Source organism: Colossoma macropomum, unplaced genomic scaffold (assembly GCF_904425465.1).
Source record: "Colossoma macropomum unplaced genomic scaffold, Colossoma_macropomum, whole genome shotgun sequence".
NCBI classification, from domain to species: domain Eukaryota; kingdom Metazoa; phylum Chordata; class Actinopteri; order Characiformes; family Serrasalmidae; genus Colossoma; species Colossoma macropomum.
The window spans coordinates 1,753,788-1,775,587 of NW_023494790.1; the positions used below are offsets into that span (position 1 = coordinate 1,753,788).

Here is a 21,800-nt window from a genome sequence, read left to right on the forward strand (position 1 = left end):
TGTGTTTATTCTATCTTTCATAATGTGTTTACTGGTAAAAACCCACTTACACACAGTTAAGAACGTTTTTCTGGCTTGCACGGTGCTACATATGTGTATAATGCCATTTATCGATATACTGTATTTTTCACTGACAGCTACAGTCCTGCTGTGCTTGCTGTTGTTCTGTTGTTGTTGTTGTTATGAAACTGGAATTTCCTGTCAGTGCTAATTATATGTCCAGTCTTTTTTTCCTCCGCTGACCAGGCTTGTACAAGTACTGTAATCACTTCCACCAGTTTCCAGCTCACTGGCATCCAAACCGGGCAGGCAGTCGGATGTAGGAAGTGTAGAGAAGTCTCCAATTAGGAACAACTATGTAAATTAACAAATGAATAAATAAGTTATAAATAAATTAGTGAATTAATGCTGGACGGAGGGTCCAGGCTCTTTAGGATGGGCCATCCAGGTTGAGCAGCCCATGCTGGGTTCCTTCACCCCTGAAAGGCGAGAGGCAGTTTTCCTTTTTAGGGCAAGAGAAGGTGTTACGTCATCTGGGAAGAACTCGAGTCTCTAGCAAAGTCGACTGAAGCAGATGGGGCGGGGCCAAACAACAAGGGGAGGCGGAGAGGAGGGGCTTTGAGCAGCCAATCCTGCCGAGTCATCCGCTTTGTAGTCCGTTTGTGATTGGCTGTGAGGCCGTGAGGGGCAGGAAGGAGGGCGCTTCCCACGGTGAGTCTGTGTAGAGGGGGCTGGAAGGTTGTGGGGGGGGTGAGGGGTGCTGTTTGCTCTCCAAGTGAAACCTCCAGGAACTGGAGCCACACAGAGCGCGCGCAGAGGGATCTCAGAGGGCGCAGGGTTTGTTTCTGTCCACCGAACGGCTCGTCTAGGTTGTCCAACATGCCGGTTTTCCACACGAAGACGATAGAGAGCATTCTGGAGCCCGTGGCCCAGCAGATCTCGCACTTGGTCATCATGCATGAAGAAGGGGAGGTGGATGGGAAGGCGATCCCAGACCTGTGCGCTCCCGTAGCCGCCGTGCAAGCAGCGGTCAGCAACCTGGTCAGGGTGAGTAAGTCCGCGCGCTCCTCCTCCGTTCAGAGCCCCTCAGCAGCTCAGCTGTGTGGCCGGGAAGCGAGGAGGCGCCTCCAGCCCTCCCGCAACTTTTCCATCGACTTTGATCCGAGTTGCCTGAGTTTGATCCTCCGCCCTTTTTCCTTTCTTTTCCTGCCCGGGTTGGGCTCCATCTAGCGAGCCTTTTGTCCCGCTCTTTGTCCCGGTCAGTTCACTAAACAGAGTCCAGTGTTTCCAAAGCGAAGCGTAATCGCGGCTGGTCCACTTTTACGCGCTGCTGCAGTTTAATTTTGTTGGTTATGTTTGTAAAGCATATTAAAACTGGCTACTGAAGCACGCGGGTGACTCATTGTGTCTGACTAAGCTGGACAGAGTCACAGTGTTTCCACTCCTCAGGGAGGCCAGTAGGCTGCTGTGGTTGTTCTGCTGAGTTTACTGAATTTAGGGTGCAGTTTCACTGGTGACACGTTACCGTTTACTGAGCTGCTGTTTTTCCACATTGTGCCCCACATACTGCCCCACTGTTCCCCTAATAGAGCCCGAGACCCAGCCCTCCTATTGTCCCAGACCAGCCTTTCTTTTGCCCCCTTTACTGCCCCACTACTGCCCCAGATTCAGCTTAGCTGTTGCCCAATTATTATCCCAAACTTTTCTAGGCTGCTGCCCCTTTGTTGCCTCCGAGTCAGCCTCGCTGTTGCCCCAGTATTGCCACAGATTCAGCTTGGCTTTTACTCCAGACTCACTGTTGCTTCATTATTGCCCAAAACACAGACTCACGGTTGCCCCACTATTGCCTCAAACTCATGTTGTGATGTTGCTTCGTTATTACCCCAACGCAAGCCCCCTGTTGCCCCATTATTGCCCCAAAGCCAGCCCCACTTTTGCCTCAACCACAGCCTCACTGTTTCTTCATGATTGCCTCAAACTGAGCCTCACTGTTGCCCCACTTTGCCCCAAACTCCTCTTGCTATTGCCCTATAACTGTCCCAATGCCAGCCTCACTGCTGCCCTACTATTGCCCCAAATCCAGTCTCACTGTTGCCCCATTACTGTCCCAAATCCAGCCTCACTGTTGCCCCCCATCAAGCTTCTCTGTTGCTTCATTTTTGCCCCCGTCCCAGCATTGCTGTTGCCTCACTATGGCCCTAAACAGTAGCTTGGCTGCTGCCCCAAACCTCACCATTGCCCTGGACTCAGCCTCACTTTTGCTTCACTAAACCCAGCTTTGTTGTTGCCCCAGACCCAGCCTGGTCTATTGTCCCACACACCCTGCCACTGTGGCTACCACCACCATCACCTCTGCCTCTCTGATCTCACTAACACAGAGGGGAAACATGTGACGTGTGATATGATATCAGGATTACTGCAGCGACTCTCCCTCAGGCTCTGTCTGACAGACGGAAATGAAACGGCGCAAAAAGGCTGGAAATAGCGTCTGAATGACAGGCCGCCGGCCCCGGCTATTCCTGTCCTGCTCTGGCAATTGTGGCGTCCGCAACAGTTGTTCACGGGTAAATTTAGAGGGTCAGAGCAACATTGTGATTCCTGCCCTGAAGCCTCACCTCGTCTGACACAACTGTCACTCCGTACGTGACGGCCGCCTCATCCATGTAGGCGGTTTTAAAGTGATTGATCAGCGGAAAGTTTCAGTTTTTCTTTCACCTTGAATGTAGTCAGTCAGCCAGTCAGCCAGGATGTGTTCTGAAGTTCGCTTCTTTGGTTTTGCACTGGAGCTATGAGGTTAATGTCGCTGACAGGCGATGACATTTTACAGCTCATTAATTACCATCAATCTTCTCACTCGTCTCAAAGTGTGTGGAGTTGTTCAGTGATCTTTAATAGAGTTGATTATGTGGTTTCTCACTGAATGACTCACTGTTATCTATAAACATTCAGACATCGAGAGGCTGCTTCTGTTTTTAGCCACACATTGGGCCCCATTCACCAACCCTTCTCCATCTCCATTTTCAGTTTTTGACATAATTTGGAAATACCTGTTGCTCTTTACACCAATCAGGCATAACATTATGTCCTTGTTTCTACGCTCATTGTCCATTTTATCAGCTCCACTTACTATATAGGTGCACTTTGTGGTTCTACAGTTACAGACTGTAGTCCATCTGTTTCTCTGATACTTTGTTAGCCCCCTTTTACCCTGTTCTTCAGTGGTCAGGTTCAGTGTTAGTGTGTGTTGTGCTGGTACAAGTGGATCAGACACAGCAGTGCTGCTGGAGTTTTTAAACACTGTGTCCACTCACTGTCCACTCTATTAGACACTCCTACCTTGTCGGTTCACCTTGTAGATGTAAAGTCAGAGACGATAGCTCATCTGCTGCTGCACAGTTTGTGTTGGTCATCCTCCAGTCCTTCATCAGTGGTCACAGGACGCTGCCCACAGGACGCTGTTGGCTGGATATTTTTGGTTGGTGGACTATTCTCAGTCCAGCAGTGACACTGAGGTGCTTAAAAACTCCAGCAGCACTGCTGTGTCTGATCCAATCAGACCAGCACAACACACACTAACACACCACCACCACATCAGAGTTACTGCAGTGCTGAGAATGATCCACCACCCAAATAGTACCTGCTCTGTGAGGGTCCATGGGGGTCCTGACCACTGAAGAACAGGGTAAAAGGGGGCTAACAAAGTATCAGAGAAACAGATGGACTACAGTCTGTAACTGTAGAACTACAAAGTGCACCTATATAGTAAGGTGTAAATCTCATGATGAATGGACCAAAAGAAACGGCCCAAAATGACTTGGAGAAAAAGTCTGGTTCCATTGACTTACATTAAAATTGAAATATGTCTTTTCCTTCTCCTGTAAAGTTTCCATTTTAGAGATACCAGATTTTGTTCTGACAGCAGCTACTTGGTGACGTACAAACCTGCATTGCTTGTTCGCTTCAAAAAATTGTGTGAATTTGATTATTGATTGCTATCAAACTGTTGCTTCAGACCACCCTAACATTCACTTTATCATAAAAATCTGTCTGCAGGGCAAATTCACTGATATGAGGAATGCAGCGTGGTCAGGGCTGGTGCGCTGCGCTTTTCTCGGTGTGGCGTCCACACCCATCATCACACTTCCTGTTTGTAGATTCATCAAGCTGGTTCACTCACTCCTTTGCCAGTGTGCTTCCGCTAAAGCAGCACCTCGCACTTGTAGTGCCCCACCTTCACGCTTCATCTGCACAACTCAGTTTCAGTTTTCACCCCCTGCTGTAGCTCAGCAGAGATTATTCAATAAATCTGTACTAAAAGTGATGATTTCCCATCTGCTGACCACAAGCTACTTAAGTCTCAAATGGCTTTAACATTAAATCACAGGAACACTTTGGTGAATCAGAGTTACAGTTTCCTCTCTGACCCTGAGTGTAAGTTCTCAGCCAGGTTTGCTACTTTAGATTTCCACTGGAGCTATGAGGCTAATGTAGCTAACAAGTTATGGAACCATAAAGGAGCACTTTGTAGTTCTACAGTTACAGACTGTAGTCCATCTGTTTCTCTGATACTTTGTTAGCCCCCTTTTACCCTGTTCTTCAGTGGTCAGGACCCCCATGGACCCTCACAGAGCAGGTACTATTTGGGTGGTGGATCATTCTCAGCACTGCAGTAACTCTGATGTGGTGGTGGTGTGTTAGTGTGTGTTGTGCTGGTCTGATTGGATCAGACACAGCAGTGCTGCTGGAGTTTTTAAGCACCTCAGTGTCACTGCTGGACTGAGAATAGTCCACCAACCAAAAATATCCAGCCAACAGCGTCCTGTGGGCAGCGTCCTGTGACCACTGATGAAGGACTGGAGGATGACCAACACAAACTGTGCAGCAGCAGATGAGCTATCGTCTCTGACTTTACATCTACAAGGTGAACCGACAAGGTAGGAGTGTCTAATAGAGTGGACAGTGAGTGGATACAGTGTTTAAAAACTCCAGCAGCACTGCTGTGTCTGATCCACTTGTACCAGCACAACACACACTAACACTGAACCTGACCACTGAAGAACAGGGTAAAAGGGGGCTAACAAAGTATCAGAGAAACAGATGGACTACAGTCTGTAACTGTAGAACTACAAAGTGCACCTATATAGTAAGGTGTAAATCTCATGATGAATGGACCAAAAGAAACAGCCCAAAATGACTTGGAGAAGAAGTCTGGTTCCATTGACTTACATTAAAATTGAAATATGTCTCTTCCTTCTCCTGTAAAGTTTCCATTTTAGAGATACCAGATTTTGTTCTGACAGCAGCTACTTGGTGACGTACAAACCTGCATTGCTTGTTCGCTTCAAAAAATTGTGTGAATTTGATTATTGATTGCTATCAAACTGTTGCTTCAGACCACCCTAACATTCACTTTATCATAAAAATCTGTCTGCAGGGCAAATTCACTGATATGAGGAATGCAGCGTGGTCAGGGCTGGTGCGCTGCGCTTTTCTCGGTGTGGCGTCCACACCCATCATCACACTTCCTGTTTGTAGATTCATCAAGCTGGTTCACTCACTCCTTTGCCAGTGTGCTTCCGCTAAAGCAGCACCTCGCACTTGTAGTGCCCCACCTTCACGCTTCATCTGCACAACTCAGTTTCAGTTTTCACCCCCTGCTGTAGCTCAGCAGAGATTATTCAATAAATCTGTACTAAAAGTGATGATTTCCCATCTGCTGACCACAAGCTACTTAAGTCTCAAATGGCTTTAACATTAAATCACAGGAACACTTTGGTGAATCAGAGTTACAGTTTCCTCTCTGACCCTGAGTGTAAGTTCTCAGCCAGGTTTGCTACTTTAGATTTCCACTGGAGCTATGAGGCTAATGTAGCTAACAAGTTATGGAACCATAAAGGAGCACTTTGTAGTTCTACAGTTACAGACTGTAGTCCATCTGTTTCTCTGCATACTTTGTTACCCTGTTCTTCAGTGGTCAGGACCCCCATGGACCCTCACAGAGCAGGTACTATTTGGGTGGTGGATCATTCTCAGCACTGCAGTAACACTGACGTGGTGGTGGTGTGTTAGTGTGTGTTGTGCTGGTCTGAGTGGATCAGACACAGCAGTGCTGCTGGAGTTTTTAAACACTGTGTCCACTCACTGTCCACTCTATTAGACACTGCTGGAGTTTTTAAAGCACTGATCCACTCAGACCAGCGCAGCACACACTAACACACCACCACCACGTTAGTGTTACTGCAGTGCTGAGAATGATCCACCACCCAAATAGTACCTGCTCTGTGGGGGTCCAGGGGGTCCTGACCACTGAAGAACAGGGTAACAAAGTATGCAGAGAAACAGATGGACTACAGTCTGTAACTGTAGAACTACAGAGTGAAACTATACGGTCAGTGGAGCTGATCAAATGGACAGTGAGTGTAGAAACGAGGAGGTGGACTTAATGTTATGGCTGATCTGTGCATTCATAATAATCATACGTGTCTAATATCTGGTTTAATACGTCCCTGTACAGCTATAACTGTTACTATCTTATACATCTACTTTAAAATATTAAATTATTTAAATGTGTCAAATTTTCAAATATATTTCAAATAATTTGGTATGTACGTCCCATATTTGTCCATATGTGATGAATTTAAGTTGGGTATAAGAAGGGAACTCTATATATGGTAATATATGTCATGTGTTTGAAATCAATATATTGCCATATATAAGATAAGAAATTTGTTGAGTACGATGCAGAATCTGAAGTCATCTGCTCTCTCACTGAGTTTTAGCAAGTGCTTATTGTTCTGTTCTGTAATATCGGCCTGATGATCGCGTGTTTCCGACGTTGGAGCTGCTCTCCGTCTGGAATTGTTTCCTGCTTCCTTGGAAACGGAGGGACAGAGCTGGAGTTGAGTGGAAAGCTCTCTGTGTCAGAGCGGAGATGAGGGTCTTCTGCCCTCTGTCATAAATTCTGACTGGGCTTCATTGTGACTGCTGAAGGAGACAGAGAGACACTGAGGGAGACCAAAAGTGAGAAAGTTGTCCTCAGATGTGTCGCTCACTCCTGCTAACAGTGTCTTTGTTGATCTGCTGTTTGACACGCGCAAAGAAGCTTTTTCAAAGGTTTAGTCTAAACGCTGTTGCAGTCTGTCTTCTCGCTCAAGGCTAATAAACAGGCTTAATGTTCAGGGTTAGTGTACAGAGTTGACATGCAGAGGGTTTAGGGTTAGTGCACAGGGTTAACATGCAGAGGGTTTAGGGTTAGTGCACAGGGTTAACATGTGAGGATTAGGGTTAGTGTGCAGCGTTAACATGCAGAGGATTAGGATTAGAGCACAGGTTTAACATGCGGAGGATTAGGATTAGAGCACAGGGTTAACATGCAGAGGGTTAGGATTAGTGCACAGGGTTAACATGCAGAGGTTTAGGTTAGTGCACAGGGTTAACATGCAGAGGTTTAGGATTAGTGCACAGGGTTAACATGCAGAGGTTTAGGATTAGTGCACAGGGTTAACATACAGAGGGTAAGGGTTAGAGCACAGGGTTAACATGCAGAGGGTTAGGGTTAGTGCACAGGGTTAACATGCAGAGGTTTAGGATTAGTGCACAGGGTTAACATGCAGAGGTTTAGGTTAGTGCACAGGGTTAACATGCAGAGGTTTAGGATTAGTGCACAGGGTTAACATGCAGAGGTTTAGGTTAGTGCACAGGGTTAGCATGCAGAGGTTTAGGGTTAGTGCACAGAGTTAACATGCAGAGGTTTAGGATTAGTGCACAGGGTTAACATGCAGAGGTTTAGGTTAGTGCACAGGGTTAACATGCAGAGGTTTAGGATTAGTGCACAGGGTTAACATGCAGAGGTTTAGGTTAGTGCACAAGGTTAGCATGCAGGGGGTTAGGATTGGCACACAAGCTTAAAATGCAGAGTGTTAGAATTAGTGCACAGGGTTAGGGTTAGAGCACAGGACTAACATGCACAGGGTTAGTATTAGCACACAGGACTAAAATGCAGAAGGTTAGGGTTAGTGCACAGGGTTAACATGCAGGATGTTATTGATGCACAGGTTTGACATATAGAAGGTTGTTGGTGCACAGCTGAGAATGTAGCTGGGACATTACTGCACAGGTGAGAAAAGAGGCTAAGCGGATGTCGGGTGTGGCCGCTTTGCTCCAAGAACGGATGGAGCATTTTTACTCTCTCTTGTCTGCTGTAACTTCCCCTTACTGCAGAGCTCAGAAGGCAGCTTAGTGGCATTATGAATTACATTATGGCATTTTTTTTAGAGCGCAACAATGTCCGATGTTGATTTTACGTGGTTTAACACGGTTGCATTTGCATACTTGCGTGTGGTGTTTCTGTGCTCAGGGTTGGTGTGTGGATCGCATGAAGCTGCAGCTGCTGCCGGCTCTTACTCGGTGCTGAGGAATTCCTGCTTTTACATTTGTTTTATTTTCCATCAAGCAGCTCAGCAGCTCCCTGCACAACCACGCAAACATCAGATCCACCCATCAGGATGTTCTCTGTGTGTGTCTATACAGAGTGATGTTATACAGATCTGGTATGCAGCCTGCGTTCTGTGGTGTTTCTGTGCTGGAGTTGAACGTCCTGACTGCGACGAGACAAGTGCTGGTGTCTCAGCAGGACTCCGTCCGGGGAATGAGCGCGTGGAATGCCGGGAATTCTCCGAGAGCACAGTGTGACCGGGTTTGGACGAGGCTGTTCCTTTGCTACATGGACACACACGTTAAGAATTCAGTGGTGATGGAAAATGGCTGTGTCATGGATTTCTATTTTAAAAAAAGGTTCAAAGCTGTGCTGCACTCAGTTTTTGAGTACTTTTTTTCCTCGTTAGGCTCTAAATGGCTTCTTGAATATTGCGTTTACCTGCTTAAGGACAGGTAAGCATACTGATAAATGTCTATAAACGGTTCTTTTGTTTGGAGGATTTTGGGATTGTGCAACATTTCATCAATGAAACTGAATTGTTGAAGTATTTTTGCAAAAATGTAAGTTTTGTGTTCCTGCATTTCAATCTAATCCATGAAATATTTTTGGCATGCAATATTTGGTACTACACCAATACCTAAAATCCATATTTGAGGCCTTTTTGACTATATTTTCTCAAAAATCCTATATCTTTCAGACGTTTTTGTTATATTATGTCCTTTATTTGTCCTACAAGGGTAAAATTTGTCAATTTGTCTAACTGTGCCCAATCTGGGAGCAGCACAGCGTCGCCAGCAGAGCAGCGCCACCTGGGGCAGTGGGGGGTTAGGTGCCTTGCCCAGGGGCACAACCAGGTTTACCTAGTTAGTCATGCGATATGAACCCACAGCCTCCCAGTTGATGGCTTACTTTTCCTACTGCTAGGTTACCGGCCACCCCCTGAATATGAACAGTTATATATGTTCAGCATGTAACAACACTTTCAGGAAATAATGTCATTTGGCTCGGTAGACAGTGCACAGCATTTTAGGCTTGCGTCTTCATTAGTTTCAGAGATATACAGGCTTTAAAAAGTGGGCATAGTCTTGATTTTAACTTTTGCTATGGAAAAAGGTGGAACATTTGATAAAGCATATCTCATGAGCTATTGATGTTGGATGCGTGATATTTTCAGGGGTTGTTCTGTAGTTTAAAGAGTGTTTACCTACCAAAGTAGAAGACACAAACGTATGTAGTTGCCAAGTTATTGCTTGACAAAAATCCAGAAAATGTCATTTTCTTATGCATTGGTGTACATTTAGCCCTCCATATTTCCACACTGAAGCACATCAGATCTTTCAGACTTTGATATTTATTCCACGCATCTCTGTTCTCTTTTACCAACTAGGTATTAGTCTTGACGTAATACAGGTTTTGAATATATGAGCCGCATTTCAGGCCTACGAATGCGTGTGCGGGAGGTGGGAAGTCCAGGTTCAGTGAGTCACATCTTGTATGTGAGCTTCTAGTAACACAGGACAGTTCAAAGCGTTTGATGTGATGTGTGAAGCTGTGAGATGTTAAATGCTAGGTACAGTGTGGTCAGTGCTGAGGTTTGTGATCCTCCTCAGTTTGAGTTCAGAGAACGGCAAACCACAGAGCATCTGAAACCATGCTGAGGAGAGCTGCTCTGCGTGTGGGCTGAGAAAGAGCTGTGTGTGGTCTGGAGATCCACCTCAGCAGGTTTCTCTTTCTCTCCTCTTTCTTTAGTTCTACTTGAAAGCGATCGTTTTACGAAAAGACAAGTGTGCACGTAGACTTGCTTCTGTTTGTGAATGACACAGCGCTCATGACAGAAAAACTCCTTATAAGGCGCTTAAATTGAAACTAAAAGAACAGAGTAAAACTTAAAGGGGAAAATTTGTGAACGAGCTCTAAGTTGGCTTCAAAGGCGACTAATCACGTTTGAAAAGTTGCAGATAACTGTTGATTATTTTGATCGTTGAAATGGGTTTATGTATTTTATTTGGTTGTTGTCATGGTATCCTAGGTGAGGTGGTTGTTAAAGTGTTGCTAGGCCATTGCTTTACTATCCCAGGTGGTTGCTAAGATGTTGCTAGGATGTTGTTATGGTGTCACAGGAGTTTGCTAAGTTGTTGCTAGGCCTATGTTATGGTATCCCAGGTGGTTGCTGAGGAGTTGCTAGGCACTTGTTATGGTATCCCAGGTGGTTGCTGAGGAGTTGCTAGGCACTTGTTATGGTATCCCAGGTGGTTGCTAGGGAGTTGCTAGGCCCTTGTTATGGTGTCCCAGGTGGTTGCTAAGGTGTTGCTAGGCTATTGCTATACTATCCCGGGTGGTTGCTAAGGTGTTGCTAGGATGTTGTTATGGTGTCACAGGAGTTTGCTAAGGTGTTGCTAGGCCTATGTTATGGTATACCAGGTGGTTGCTAAGGAGTTGCTAGGCACTTGTTATGGTATCCCAGGTGGTTGCTAAGGTGTTGCTAGGCTATAGCTATACTATCCCAGGTGGTTGCTAAGGTGTCGCTAGGCCCTTGTTATGGCATCCCAGGTGGTTGCTAAGATTTTTCTAGGCCATTGCCATTCAATTCCAGGTGGTTGCCAAGGTGTTGCTAGGATGTTGTTATGGTATTCCAGGTAGTTGCTAGTGTTGCTAGGATGTAATGGTATCCCAGGTGGTTGCTAAAGTGTTGCTAGGATGTTGTTATGGTACTCCAGGTGGTTGCTAGGGTGTTGCTAGGCCTTTTCTGTTCTTTGTAGTTGCTAAAGTGTTACTACGCTGTTTAGGCTTTATGATCTTGCTAAGTTTCATGGTTGTAGCTTGAAAAAAGTGAGAGGAGTAACGTTGCAAATGTTTAGAGTAATACAAAGAACAGGAAAAGCACAATTAACCTACTAAACCTAAAGAAGACACGGATTTAGCTTCTCTGTGGCTTTCAGTGTTGCCAGATTGGGCCGGTTCACGCCGGTTCATGTGTTTTTTGGCTGGAAACTATAAAAGGAATCTGGCAACCCTGGCGGCTGTAAGCTCCACAGCTGATATTATCGATGCCAAAGCAGCACCATTCCATCTCGCTCTCGCATCCTGTTTACAGAAACCTTAAGAGGAAATACTTCCATTAATGTGGTGATAATTTCCTGTACTGGCTCTTTTAATGATGAACCAGGCAGTAGCTTGTGTTCCAGTAGCGTGTGGGGAGTCAGTCAGCAATCAGCCGATTTAGAAATTTTGATTTAGTTTGCTTTGTGTTGTAGTTCTGTGAGGTGAATAAGGTGAGGCAGGTAAGTTAATTTAAGCTGCATTTGAGCAAATAAAGCATAATTATACACGACTCATTGTGTGAAAGTTACCCTACAAAAGTAAAAAAACATTAGGTACAAGATATTTATTTCTGAGCACCAGGAAGAAACTGAATCTACTCTCAGCTGTGTGAGTCAGTGAGTCACTCTCTCGCTTTATTCCAGCTTCCATTCTTTTCAGGAGCCTCACTTTCAGTTCCTCAAAGAATCTGCAGACACACCTCCAAAGTTCAGTCTTAGAAGCTGGTTGATCATTTTCTGAAGTAATCAAACACATTCAGTGGTGTTGAGGTCTGGACTCTGGGGTGGTCAGTCCATCGTTCAGCTTCTTTGTTTGATGTGTCCGTCTCCTTTTCTCAGTGAGGTTCTTCTTGATCAGCTACACATCCTTTCAGACCCACAGCGCTGAGTCGTCTTCTCACAGTGGAAGGATGGACAGAAACACCTGTGGATGTTTTCAGATCTGAAGCAGCTTGATTTTCTCCTCTCTCTCAGAGATGAAAGCTTTAAGTGCTGTTTATCTGATGGGGGCAGTTTTGGGGTCGACCAGCTCTTCCAGGTGGTTGTTAGGAGACACATTTTCTCTGTAGCTTTTAAACTTTTTATGTATTAATTTTCATTCTGTTTTATTCTTCCTTATGCCAGTGTATTATCTTTAAAGAAATCTGAATCGGCCATAAAAATTCATAATCAGATCTGCGAATGCAGAAGCAAACCAGTGAAAAAAGAAGTCAGGAAATCCTGATTGTGCAAAGAGGATTAAAGTCTGATGTGGCTGATCTTGTGGGGTCATCACTGAGTGCGTAATGTAATACTGCTGGATAACTAATGCTGAATGGTAGAATAACAGCTCCCAGGCCTGTGAGTCTCCCTCATCATTTCATTCATTACGGACTAAAGTACTGCACTTCCTGCTGTTATTAGATTGTCCTCAACACAAAGAGACTGGCTTCTTTCAGGCCGCTGTGAATGTGTGCCACTCCTGCAGTTTGTCTGGAGTGCACTGAGGGCTCTGTGTGTGGAGACAAAGCTCCGTCTGTTAGCCAGACTCTGCCTTTGGCATCTACAGCTTCGTTCCAGCCGGGCTTGGAAAGCTTGCAGCTGCATGCAAGCTTGAACGCTCTGTAACCACTTCTGCTTTATGGACCTGTATAAGTGCTTTATGGCCAGTTATAACTGGTGCTGTTCTGTAACAGGGTTTAACTAATCTATACTAGGAAATAACATCTGCATACCACAGTATAACTGCTCTCTAACAGGATATTGCCTCTCCAAAACTGGATACCACCTCGCCATAGAATGTTATAACACCTTTCAAACAGGACATGACCTCTCCAAAGAAGGATATAACTGCTATGTAACAGGAAATCACCTATCCATAGGTTATAACTGCACTGTATGACCTCTTCATAGGTTATAACTGCTCAATAACAGGATATTGCCGCTCCATAGAAGGTTATAACTGCTCTATAACAGGATACCACCTCTCCATAGAAGGTTATAACTGCTCTATAACAGGATATTACCTCTCCCTAGAAGGTTATAACTGCTCTATAACAGGATATCATCTCTCTCTAGCAGGTTATAACTGCTCCGTAACCTGGTTTAATTGCTCTATGGCAGGATATAATGTAACTACTCTATAGCAGAATATAACTGCTCTATGACAGATATCACATCATCATGGAAGAATATAACTGCTCTATGACAGGGGATCACCTCACGATAGAAGGTTATAACTACTCTATAACAGGATATCACCTGTCCACAGAAGGTTATAACTGCTCTGTGACAGGATATCACCTCTCCATAGAAGGTTATAACTGCTCTGTGACAGGATATCACCTCTCTATAGAAGGTTATAACTGCTCTATGACAGGATATTACCTCTCTATAGAAGGTTCTAACTTCTCTATGACAGGATATCAACTCTCCATGGAAGGTTGTAACTGCTCTATGACAGGATATCTATGTATCACAATATAACTGCTCCATAACCTGGTATAACTTCTCTATAGTGGGATATAATGATAAACTGCTCTGTAGCAAGATAGAACTGCTCTATTACAAGATAATAGTTCTCCATAGCAGGATAAAAAAGCACCATAACCTGGTATAGCTTCTGTTTAATGTCAGGTAACTTCCCTATAGCAGGCTATAGCTGCTCTATAACAAGATATCATTTCTCTGCTGCAGGAAAGAATTGCTCTATAACATGATGATCACCGCATATAACTGCTCCATACCCTAGTATAACTGCTCTACAGCAGGACATAATGTAACTTCTCCGTAGCAGTATATAATTGCTCTATAACAAGATGTCACTTCTCAGTGGCAGGATATAAATGCTCCATGATCTGGTATATCTGCTCTATAGCGAGATATAATGTAACTGCTCTACGACATAATATCATAGTAGATTTTTTCCGTAGTAGAATAGAACTGCTCCATTAGTTAGTATAACTGCCCTACGGTGGAACTTCTCCATAGCCGAAGCTATGCTCTATAACAGCTCTATAACAGGATATCAGTTCTCCATTGCAGTATATAATTGTTCCATAAACTGAACTGCTCTATAAAAAATCACTTCTTTATAGCAGGCTATAACCTCTCTGTAACCTGGTATGATGGCTCTGTATAAGGATATAATATTGCTGCTCTACAGCAGAATAAAACTGCTGCGTAATACGAGATTAACTTAAAGTAATAACAGCTTCATAATGCAATTTTAGCAGAGTTTAACAGCTTCATGCCAAGATGCAGTAGCTTCATAACAAGATATAACCAGTCTGAATGAATGACTGAATGCTGGTCAGACAGTTCAGCAAGAGCTGCACAATGACTGGAAATGCCTTTACTTCCCCGCTGTGTGTGTGTGTGTGTGTGTGTCTGTGTGTGTGTGTGGTGTGTGTGTGTGTGTGTGTGGGGGGGCTAATGTGTAGTTCCATTGTAGCAGCACCTTAGGAACACTGCACTGTGGTGAATCAGTGAAAGGTGTGTGTGTAAGAGAACGCAGAGTCCAGATGGAACAGTCCAGACCTCACACTGAGGTGGAAAAGTATTTTGAACCAAGTAAACAATGTTGTGCTCAACCCTGAAATGCTTTCCTCAGCAGGCTTGGGCGATAATGTTAATTTAGACAAACGATTATCGTCTCCAGAATTATCGTGATAAACGATATTATCGTGTTAAAAATTAATTTACGAAGAAAACCCAAGCGAGCGGGCCTTTCAGTCACGTGATCATTTTATTGCGGCCTATGTCAGTGAACTGCTGCATCTCAGTGGAACAGCAAAGGAGAATTATAGCAGTGAATCTTAATTCTGGAAAAAACAGTTATGTTAGAAAAAATAATAATAATAAGTATTAGTATTATTATGATTATAGTCTTTAACATCATACACAAGTAACATTATTATACATCTCAGGCGCCGCTGTCGTGCTGAAGTACTTACGGCTTGGCAGCTCGTACTGTGGTTCAATGTCTGTATTGCCGCCTTTGGTGATGATCGGTTTTCTGCATAGACGGCATGTAGCACTTAACATCTAACGGTTCTCCATGTTCGTCTGGTTGGAAACCAAAATATTGCCAAACGGGCGTGGTAACACCCTTCTTCAGTACGAGCTCATCCATTTTCACCGTCTAGGGAGAAGCTCACATGTAACGCTACATTCTAATCTTTTCAAGCGGCGTTTTAAAAACTTACATTTGTATACTAATTATTTAACTAATTGAAATTGGCCAAGATCAGAATCGTCAGGTTATTATTTTGATTTTGTCATATGTCAAAACATAATTAACAATTAAACCTTAGCAACCAGCTGGGATGGCATAGCAACAGCCTATCAAAACGTTAGCAACCACCTGGGATGGCATAGCAACAGCCTAGCAAAACCTTAGCGACCACCTGGGATGGCATGGCAACTGCATAGCAACAGCCTAGCAAAACCTTAGCAACTACCTGGGATGGCATAGCAACAGCCTAGCAAAACCTTAGCAACTACCTGGGATGGCATAGCAACAGCCTAGCAAAACCTTAGCGACCACCTGGGATGGCATGGCAACTGCATAGCAACAGCCTAGCAAAACCTTAGCAACCTGGGATGGCATAGCAACAGCCTAGCAAAACCTTAGCAACCACCTGGGATGGCAAAGCAACAGCCTAGCAAAACCTTAGCAACCACCTGGGATGGCAAAGCAACAGCCTAGCAAAACCTTAGCAACCACCTGGGATGGCATAGCAACAGCCTAGCAAAACCTTAGCAACCACCTGGTATAGCATAGCTGTGGCCAGCCACCTAACAACAGGCTGGAATACCATAGCAAACCTCTAAGCAACACCATAGCAACTACCTGGAAGTGCTACATAATGCAGGAGGGCGATATGGCAAACATATACATTCTAATCTTTTCAAGCGGCATTTTAAAAACTTACATTTGTAGTTAATTAGTTACGTTTGCGTGGTCTGTACTTAAATGCCGTCTTTTCTGTTATAGCTTAGGTCTACCATAGATTAGAATGCTTGTACAAAGTCAATGGTTAAATACAAAGAACGACAAAAAAAAAGAAAAAAGTCACATGGCAAGGGTACATGATAAAAAATAAAACAATAATTTACTTAATATCGACACTGGTTAAATTATCGCAATATTCGATAGTACCATTTATCGCCCCAAGGCTATTCCTCAGGTCACTAGTGACGTGGTCCCGCTTCTCCCTGTGTTTCCTCCAGTGACTAATGTAATTAGTGCATCCCTACTGCTCTGTAGCCAGATAAAATGTCTAGATCAGTATATAACAGCTCTATAACAGAGTATAAATGCTCTATAGCAAGGCATTAATTACTAGATATTAAGCTATAACTATTCTGTAACTGATAACTGCTCTATAATGGAATACAACTTCTCTATAACAGGATAAAACTGCTCTATATTAGGTTATATCTGCTCTCCAGCGGTTATAACTGCCCTATAACAGGGTGTACCTGATAGAAGTGCTCTATGGCTGCATATAATAGTTGTATTGAGATTGACTCTATAACTGTTAGAGGTGCTCTATAACAAATGAAAACATCTTTATAGCAGGATAATTGTTCTGTAGCAGGTTATATCTGCTCTACATTCTTAAAAAGGATGGTTCTTTGAGAGTTCTTTAGTAAAGGGAATGGTTCTGTTTAGAACCATGAGTTCTGTATAGAGACATTTGCGTGCTTGAATGGTCCTTTACGTGGTGGAACGGTTCTTCAGACTGATGGAGAATGTGTTGTATGGAAGCTTTTTGAAAATGGTTCAGTGTAGCACCGAAAAGGGTTCTTCTACTGTTACAAGCTTTACATTATAACTATAGCTGAACCCGTTTTGATGCTCGATAGAACCATTTTCAGAAGCAAAGCTTCTATACAACATTCTCCATGAGTCTGAAGAACCATTTCACCATGCAAAGAACCATTTAAGCATGAAACGTTTCTATATAGAACTCATGGTTCTAAATAGAACCATTCACTTTACTAAAGAACCCTTGAAGAACCATTTTAGGAGTATATAACAGGGTATAATGGCTCTATAACAGGATATAACAGCATATAATGTAGAAATGGTTGGAGAAACATCCCTGCATTTAAGGCCTGAGTTTCTTGATTGAATGACCTACTTAACATAAAGCTTGTCCAGCATGTTCTTCTTCCAACATAGGTGTATTTCAGTGTTTGTGCTGAGTCAGCGGTGAAGAGATTGGGTTGTGTGTAATGTGTGTGTGTGTGTGTGTGTGTGTGTGTGTGTGTGTGTGTGTGTGTGTGTGTGTGTGTCTTTGCACTGAACAGCTGGTGCATCCCATAACAAAAAACACTGTGATTAAAGAGATTGATGTGGATTAATAACTGAATTTAATCCAGTGCTGGAGGGAGGGGTACTGAGTTTGGATTCATTTAAGTAACTAAAAATAGCATCTTTTCTTTTTTTTAATCAAATCTATACGAGTCTATACAATGCACTGTGTAAATTTAAATATTATAAACTAGAAGGGATTTTTTTGAATGTGTTGTATCCAATGAATTAAGTATTTTGGGTGGAGATGCATAACTGAAATCGGCCAAGATCAGAATCGGCAGGTTATTATTTTGATTTTGTCATATGTCATAACATAATTAACAATTAAAACCTTAGCATCCACCTGGGATGGCATAGCAACAGCCTATCAAAACGTTAGCAACCACCTGGGATGGCATAGCAACAGCCTAGCAAAATCTTAGCGACCACCTGGGATGGCATGGCAACTGCATAGCAACAGCCTAGCAAAACCTTAGCAACCACCTGGGATGGCATAGCAACAGCCTAGCAAAACCTTAGCGACCACCTGGGATGGCATAGCAACAGCCTAGCAAAACCTTAGCGACCACCTGGTATAGCATAGCTGTGGCCTAACAGCCACCTAACAACAGGCTGGAATACCATAGCAAACCTCTAAGCAACACCATAGCAACTACCTGGAAGTGCTACATAATGGAGGAGGGCGATATGGCAAACATATAATATTGCAATACTTCAAGAAATTTTGCGATACATGATATTTCACAATATTTCTTCAGACATCTGATCAAAAAGAACCAGTAGAGCTACATTTTAAAAAATACTTTTTATTCAATATTTGACGTACTTTGGACTATTTCGAGTTAAATGGGACTGAATGGATGGATGGATGGATGGATGGATGGATGGATAGATTTAGCAGCCAGTATCAGTCATACAACACAGCACAGTTATAATAATAAGGGTGGTACAATATGAAAAACAGACTCAGCAAAATGGTCAAATACAAATAATATTGTCAACTTTAAATAAATTTATCTCACTTATTACAAAGAGGCAGGAATATATACAAAAAAACATCTACAGGCATATATATAACTAGAAATATACAAAAATATGCACGAAGATCTATCCTGAGATAAAAAGGCAGTGCAATAATGACAGTACGAGGAGGTGCAGGTAACTGCATATAATGACAATACTGAATAAATATGTGCAGATATTGGTACTGTAAATAAAGTGTCCAGGTGTGGAGTGTCCAGATGTGCCATAAGGTGTCCGTATGTGCAGATAGATAAAATACACCTATGATTTAGCATAATAATTTTGCTCTCTTTGTAATGAATCATGTAGTTGGTCAGTGTTCAAGTACTAATGATACACATAATATGCTCAGAAAAGCTTATTGTATCGTATAGTGACGTGATTTATCACAGTAACAATATATATTGTCACCCCGCCCAGCCCTGCTATATAAACCCAATTATGTTATTAAAAACAATAAGCTGTGTTCTACAACTGCTGTAACTTTTGAAGCGTTATCTGCTGGCTTTGCCAACTCATTCACAAACTTTCCCTTTCTAATTAACAGTAAAGCCTTGGCAAATAGAAAGTATTGAGAATGTTCAGGTGTGTTTCATGTGTTCATTTAGGCCACATGGTGTGAAAAAACACTTATAAAAGCAGCCAATATGTGAGTAAAGAGTAATAATTGGCCGAAGAAATCATGAATAGTGAGTCTCCAATTTTGGGAACAATAATAGGCTGTTAAATGATTATCAGTAATGTTCTATAATTCATATATTTATCTATTTTCATAACATTTTCGTCTTAAGGTTTAATCACTACAAGACATTCTGGATATTTTCTTCTAACTTCACCCTGGAGGTTTAAAGTCTATCTCAGTCTCTGTAGTTGTACTAACTGCACTAAAGCAGTGCTTCATATCAGAATCCTTTATACGTGTATTGGCAGGTAAACTGGTTTTGTATGACTGAAGACAGCAGTTCCAGATGTTTGAGCTGCAGTGTAGGTGTGCTGGAGGAGCAGAGAGGGTATTAAAGTGTAAATATGAGCTCAGTGTGAGAGTCGTGTCAGAACTCGCCTCCTTCAGACGTCGACAGCAGCAGCAGCCCTGTTTAACTCAGGTGTGTGTGTTTCGGGGGGGGGGCGGGACCGACCTGCATTGAGGCCTGTTCAGACTGGAGTAGTTTATTGGAGGGGGGTGTAAACATTTCATACTCATCCCCTTATGCTAACCGTACACTAGAAGACTTTAAAAAGACTTTTAAAAGACTAAAGTCCGACACCCTCTCACTTCTACAGACAATGTCACAGAGTTTTAGTCCCAGACTAAGACTGTGGATCTTGTAGGGTCACTATGTGCAAGACTGCAGCTAGATTTTTGAGATTATTTCCCATCATGCACCTAGTGGAAAGTTACAAGCAGAGAAATGCTTTTCCTTCTCCACTCTGTAGTGGCACAGATGGGAGGACACGTTGGCTGGGCATGTAAAGATCTGGGGCTCAGCCCAGTTCACTGTAGAGCTGTGTACTCTGGCAGATCATCACCCAGAATCTTGTAATTAACCTGTAAAATGTGCAGCTACTTTACTTACACATCAACACAACATGCAGCGATTCAGCATCGGGCGTTATGAACTAAACCATAAAAAACAGCCAAACAAAATAGAAAACACAAACAGAAAGTCTTAAAAAATGGAAGAGAAAACACTGAAGATTCTTCAGTGATGCCAGTTTAAAGTCCTCGGCACATTTCCTTACATGACTCCAGTAAGACTCTCATGATTTTATTCTGACACTGGAACTTTGTCTGCGATGGTGAAATCGCTTGGTGTAAAGATGGCATTAGTGATAAAACTTGCACCCACCCTGCTGTGGAGAATTTCTAGTGAGTTTTAATCTATTTTGTCAGAATTCAGCATTAGATCTTTATAATGATGATGAAATTACATTATGATACGCTTTTCTTGAACCCAGTGGAAAAAACTTATAGAGCAATATGGAACACAATAAAAAAAAGGTGAAATATATCTATACACACATTAAAACCACCTCCTTGTTTCTGCGCTCATTGTCCATTTTATCAGCTCCACATACTATATAGGTGCACTTTGTAGTTCTACAGTTACAGACTGTAGTCCATCTGTTTCTCTGATACTTTGTTAGCCCCCTTTTACCCTGTTCTTCAGTGGTCAGGACCCCCATGGACCCTCACAGAGCAGGTACTATTTGGGTGGTGGATCATTCTCAGCACTGCAGTAACACTGACGTGGTGGTGGTGTGTTGCGCTGGTCTGATTGGAGCCAACAGCGTCCTGTGGGCAGCGTTCTGTGACCACTGATGAAGGACTGGAGGATGGCCAACACAAACTGCTTTGAACTGTCCGTGAACTGCTTCGTACGTTAGAGTAATTTTATATAATTTAAAAAAACACATATAGAGTTTATATATAGCACATTTCATACACTGAAGCTGATCTGTGTGCTTTACGTACAAAAGCAGAAGGAAAAATATGGACAAATAGCTTAAGAGTAAAACACAATGTTGCTATTAAAAATAACAGTAATAAAACAGACATTTAAAGGGAAGCACAAGGTGGGCAATGTGGCGATATTTATGATTATCGTGATGAATTAAGTATATCGTGAATATCATCAGTACTGAAACACTTCACAGCTGCATGAAGAGAGCAAAATTAGTCCTGTTGCACTACTTTGTCTTCTCCAACTTATTAGATGTCAAAAGATACTGTATTTATAACCTATTTTATGGTTAAGATGTCTTTAAGTACTTTTTTGCCATGATGCCTACCTGATGAATAAAAAGGAATTTAAAGGCTATGCATTAAAAATACAGTATCCATATTCATATTTAATGCAGTTTGCAGGTCCAGGTGTTTTGGGTGGGCACAAAGAGAAAATAAGCATATTTAATTTAATGTATACTGCAGTCGCTCTGACCGCACAGTTATGTTTGAGATAAAACTAAATGTAGTGTAGTCAAAAGTCAGTAAACTCAGTACACTATTTAATTACAACATGGTAAAAACCTTTGAGGGCTGTTTACGAGCTCCTCAGAGTCTCCTGTAACTCCCTGTTTTTGTCTTTTGTACAATAATGAAAGTAGCTGGAGGTCGAAGACTGAATGCAGCACTCAGGTTCTGTCTGTGCAGGAGATCTGGCTGTTTGTCTACCTGCAGACGGAGGCTGGTGTGTGTTAATGACGGGCGTGTGGT

General features: G+C 42.9%; 1 protein-coding gene across 1 annotated transcript in view; it reads left to right on the forward strand.

Annotated features, from left to right (window-relative positions):
- The first annotated feature begins 787 nt into the window (after positions 1-787).
- The window catches only part of vclb (vinculin b), a 67,483-nt gene continuing 46,470 nt past the window's right edge, over positions 788-21,800 (forward strand). Inside the window, 1 exon segment of the mRNA XM_036571898.1 lies at positions 788-1,047. Within this exon segment, the coding sequence (XP_036427791.1) occupies positions 880-1,047 (168 nt within the window). The 5' untranslated portion in view covers positions 788-879.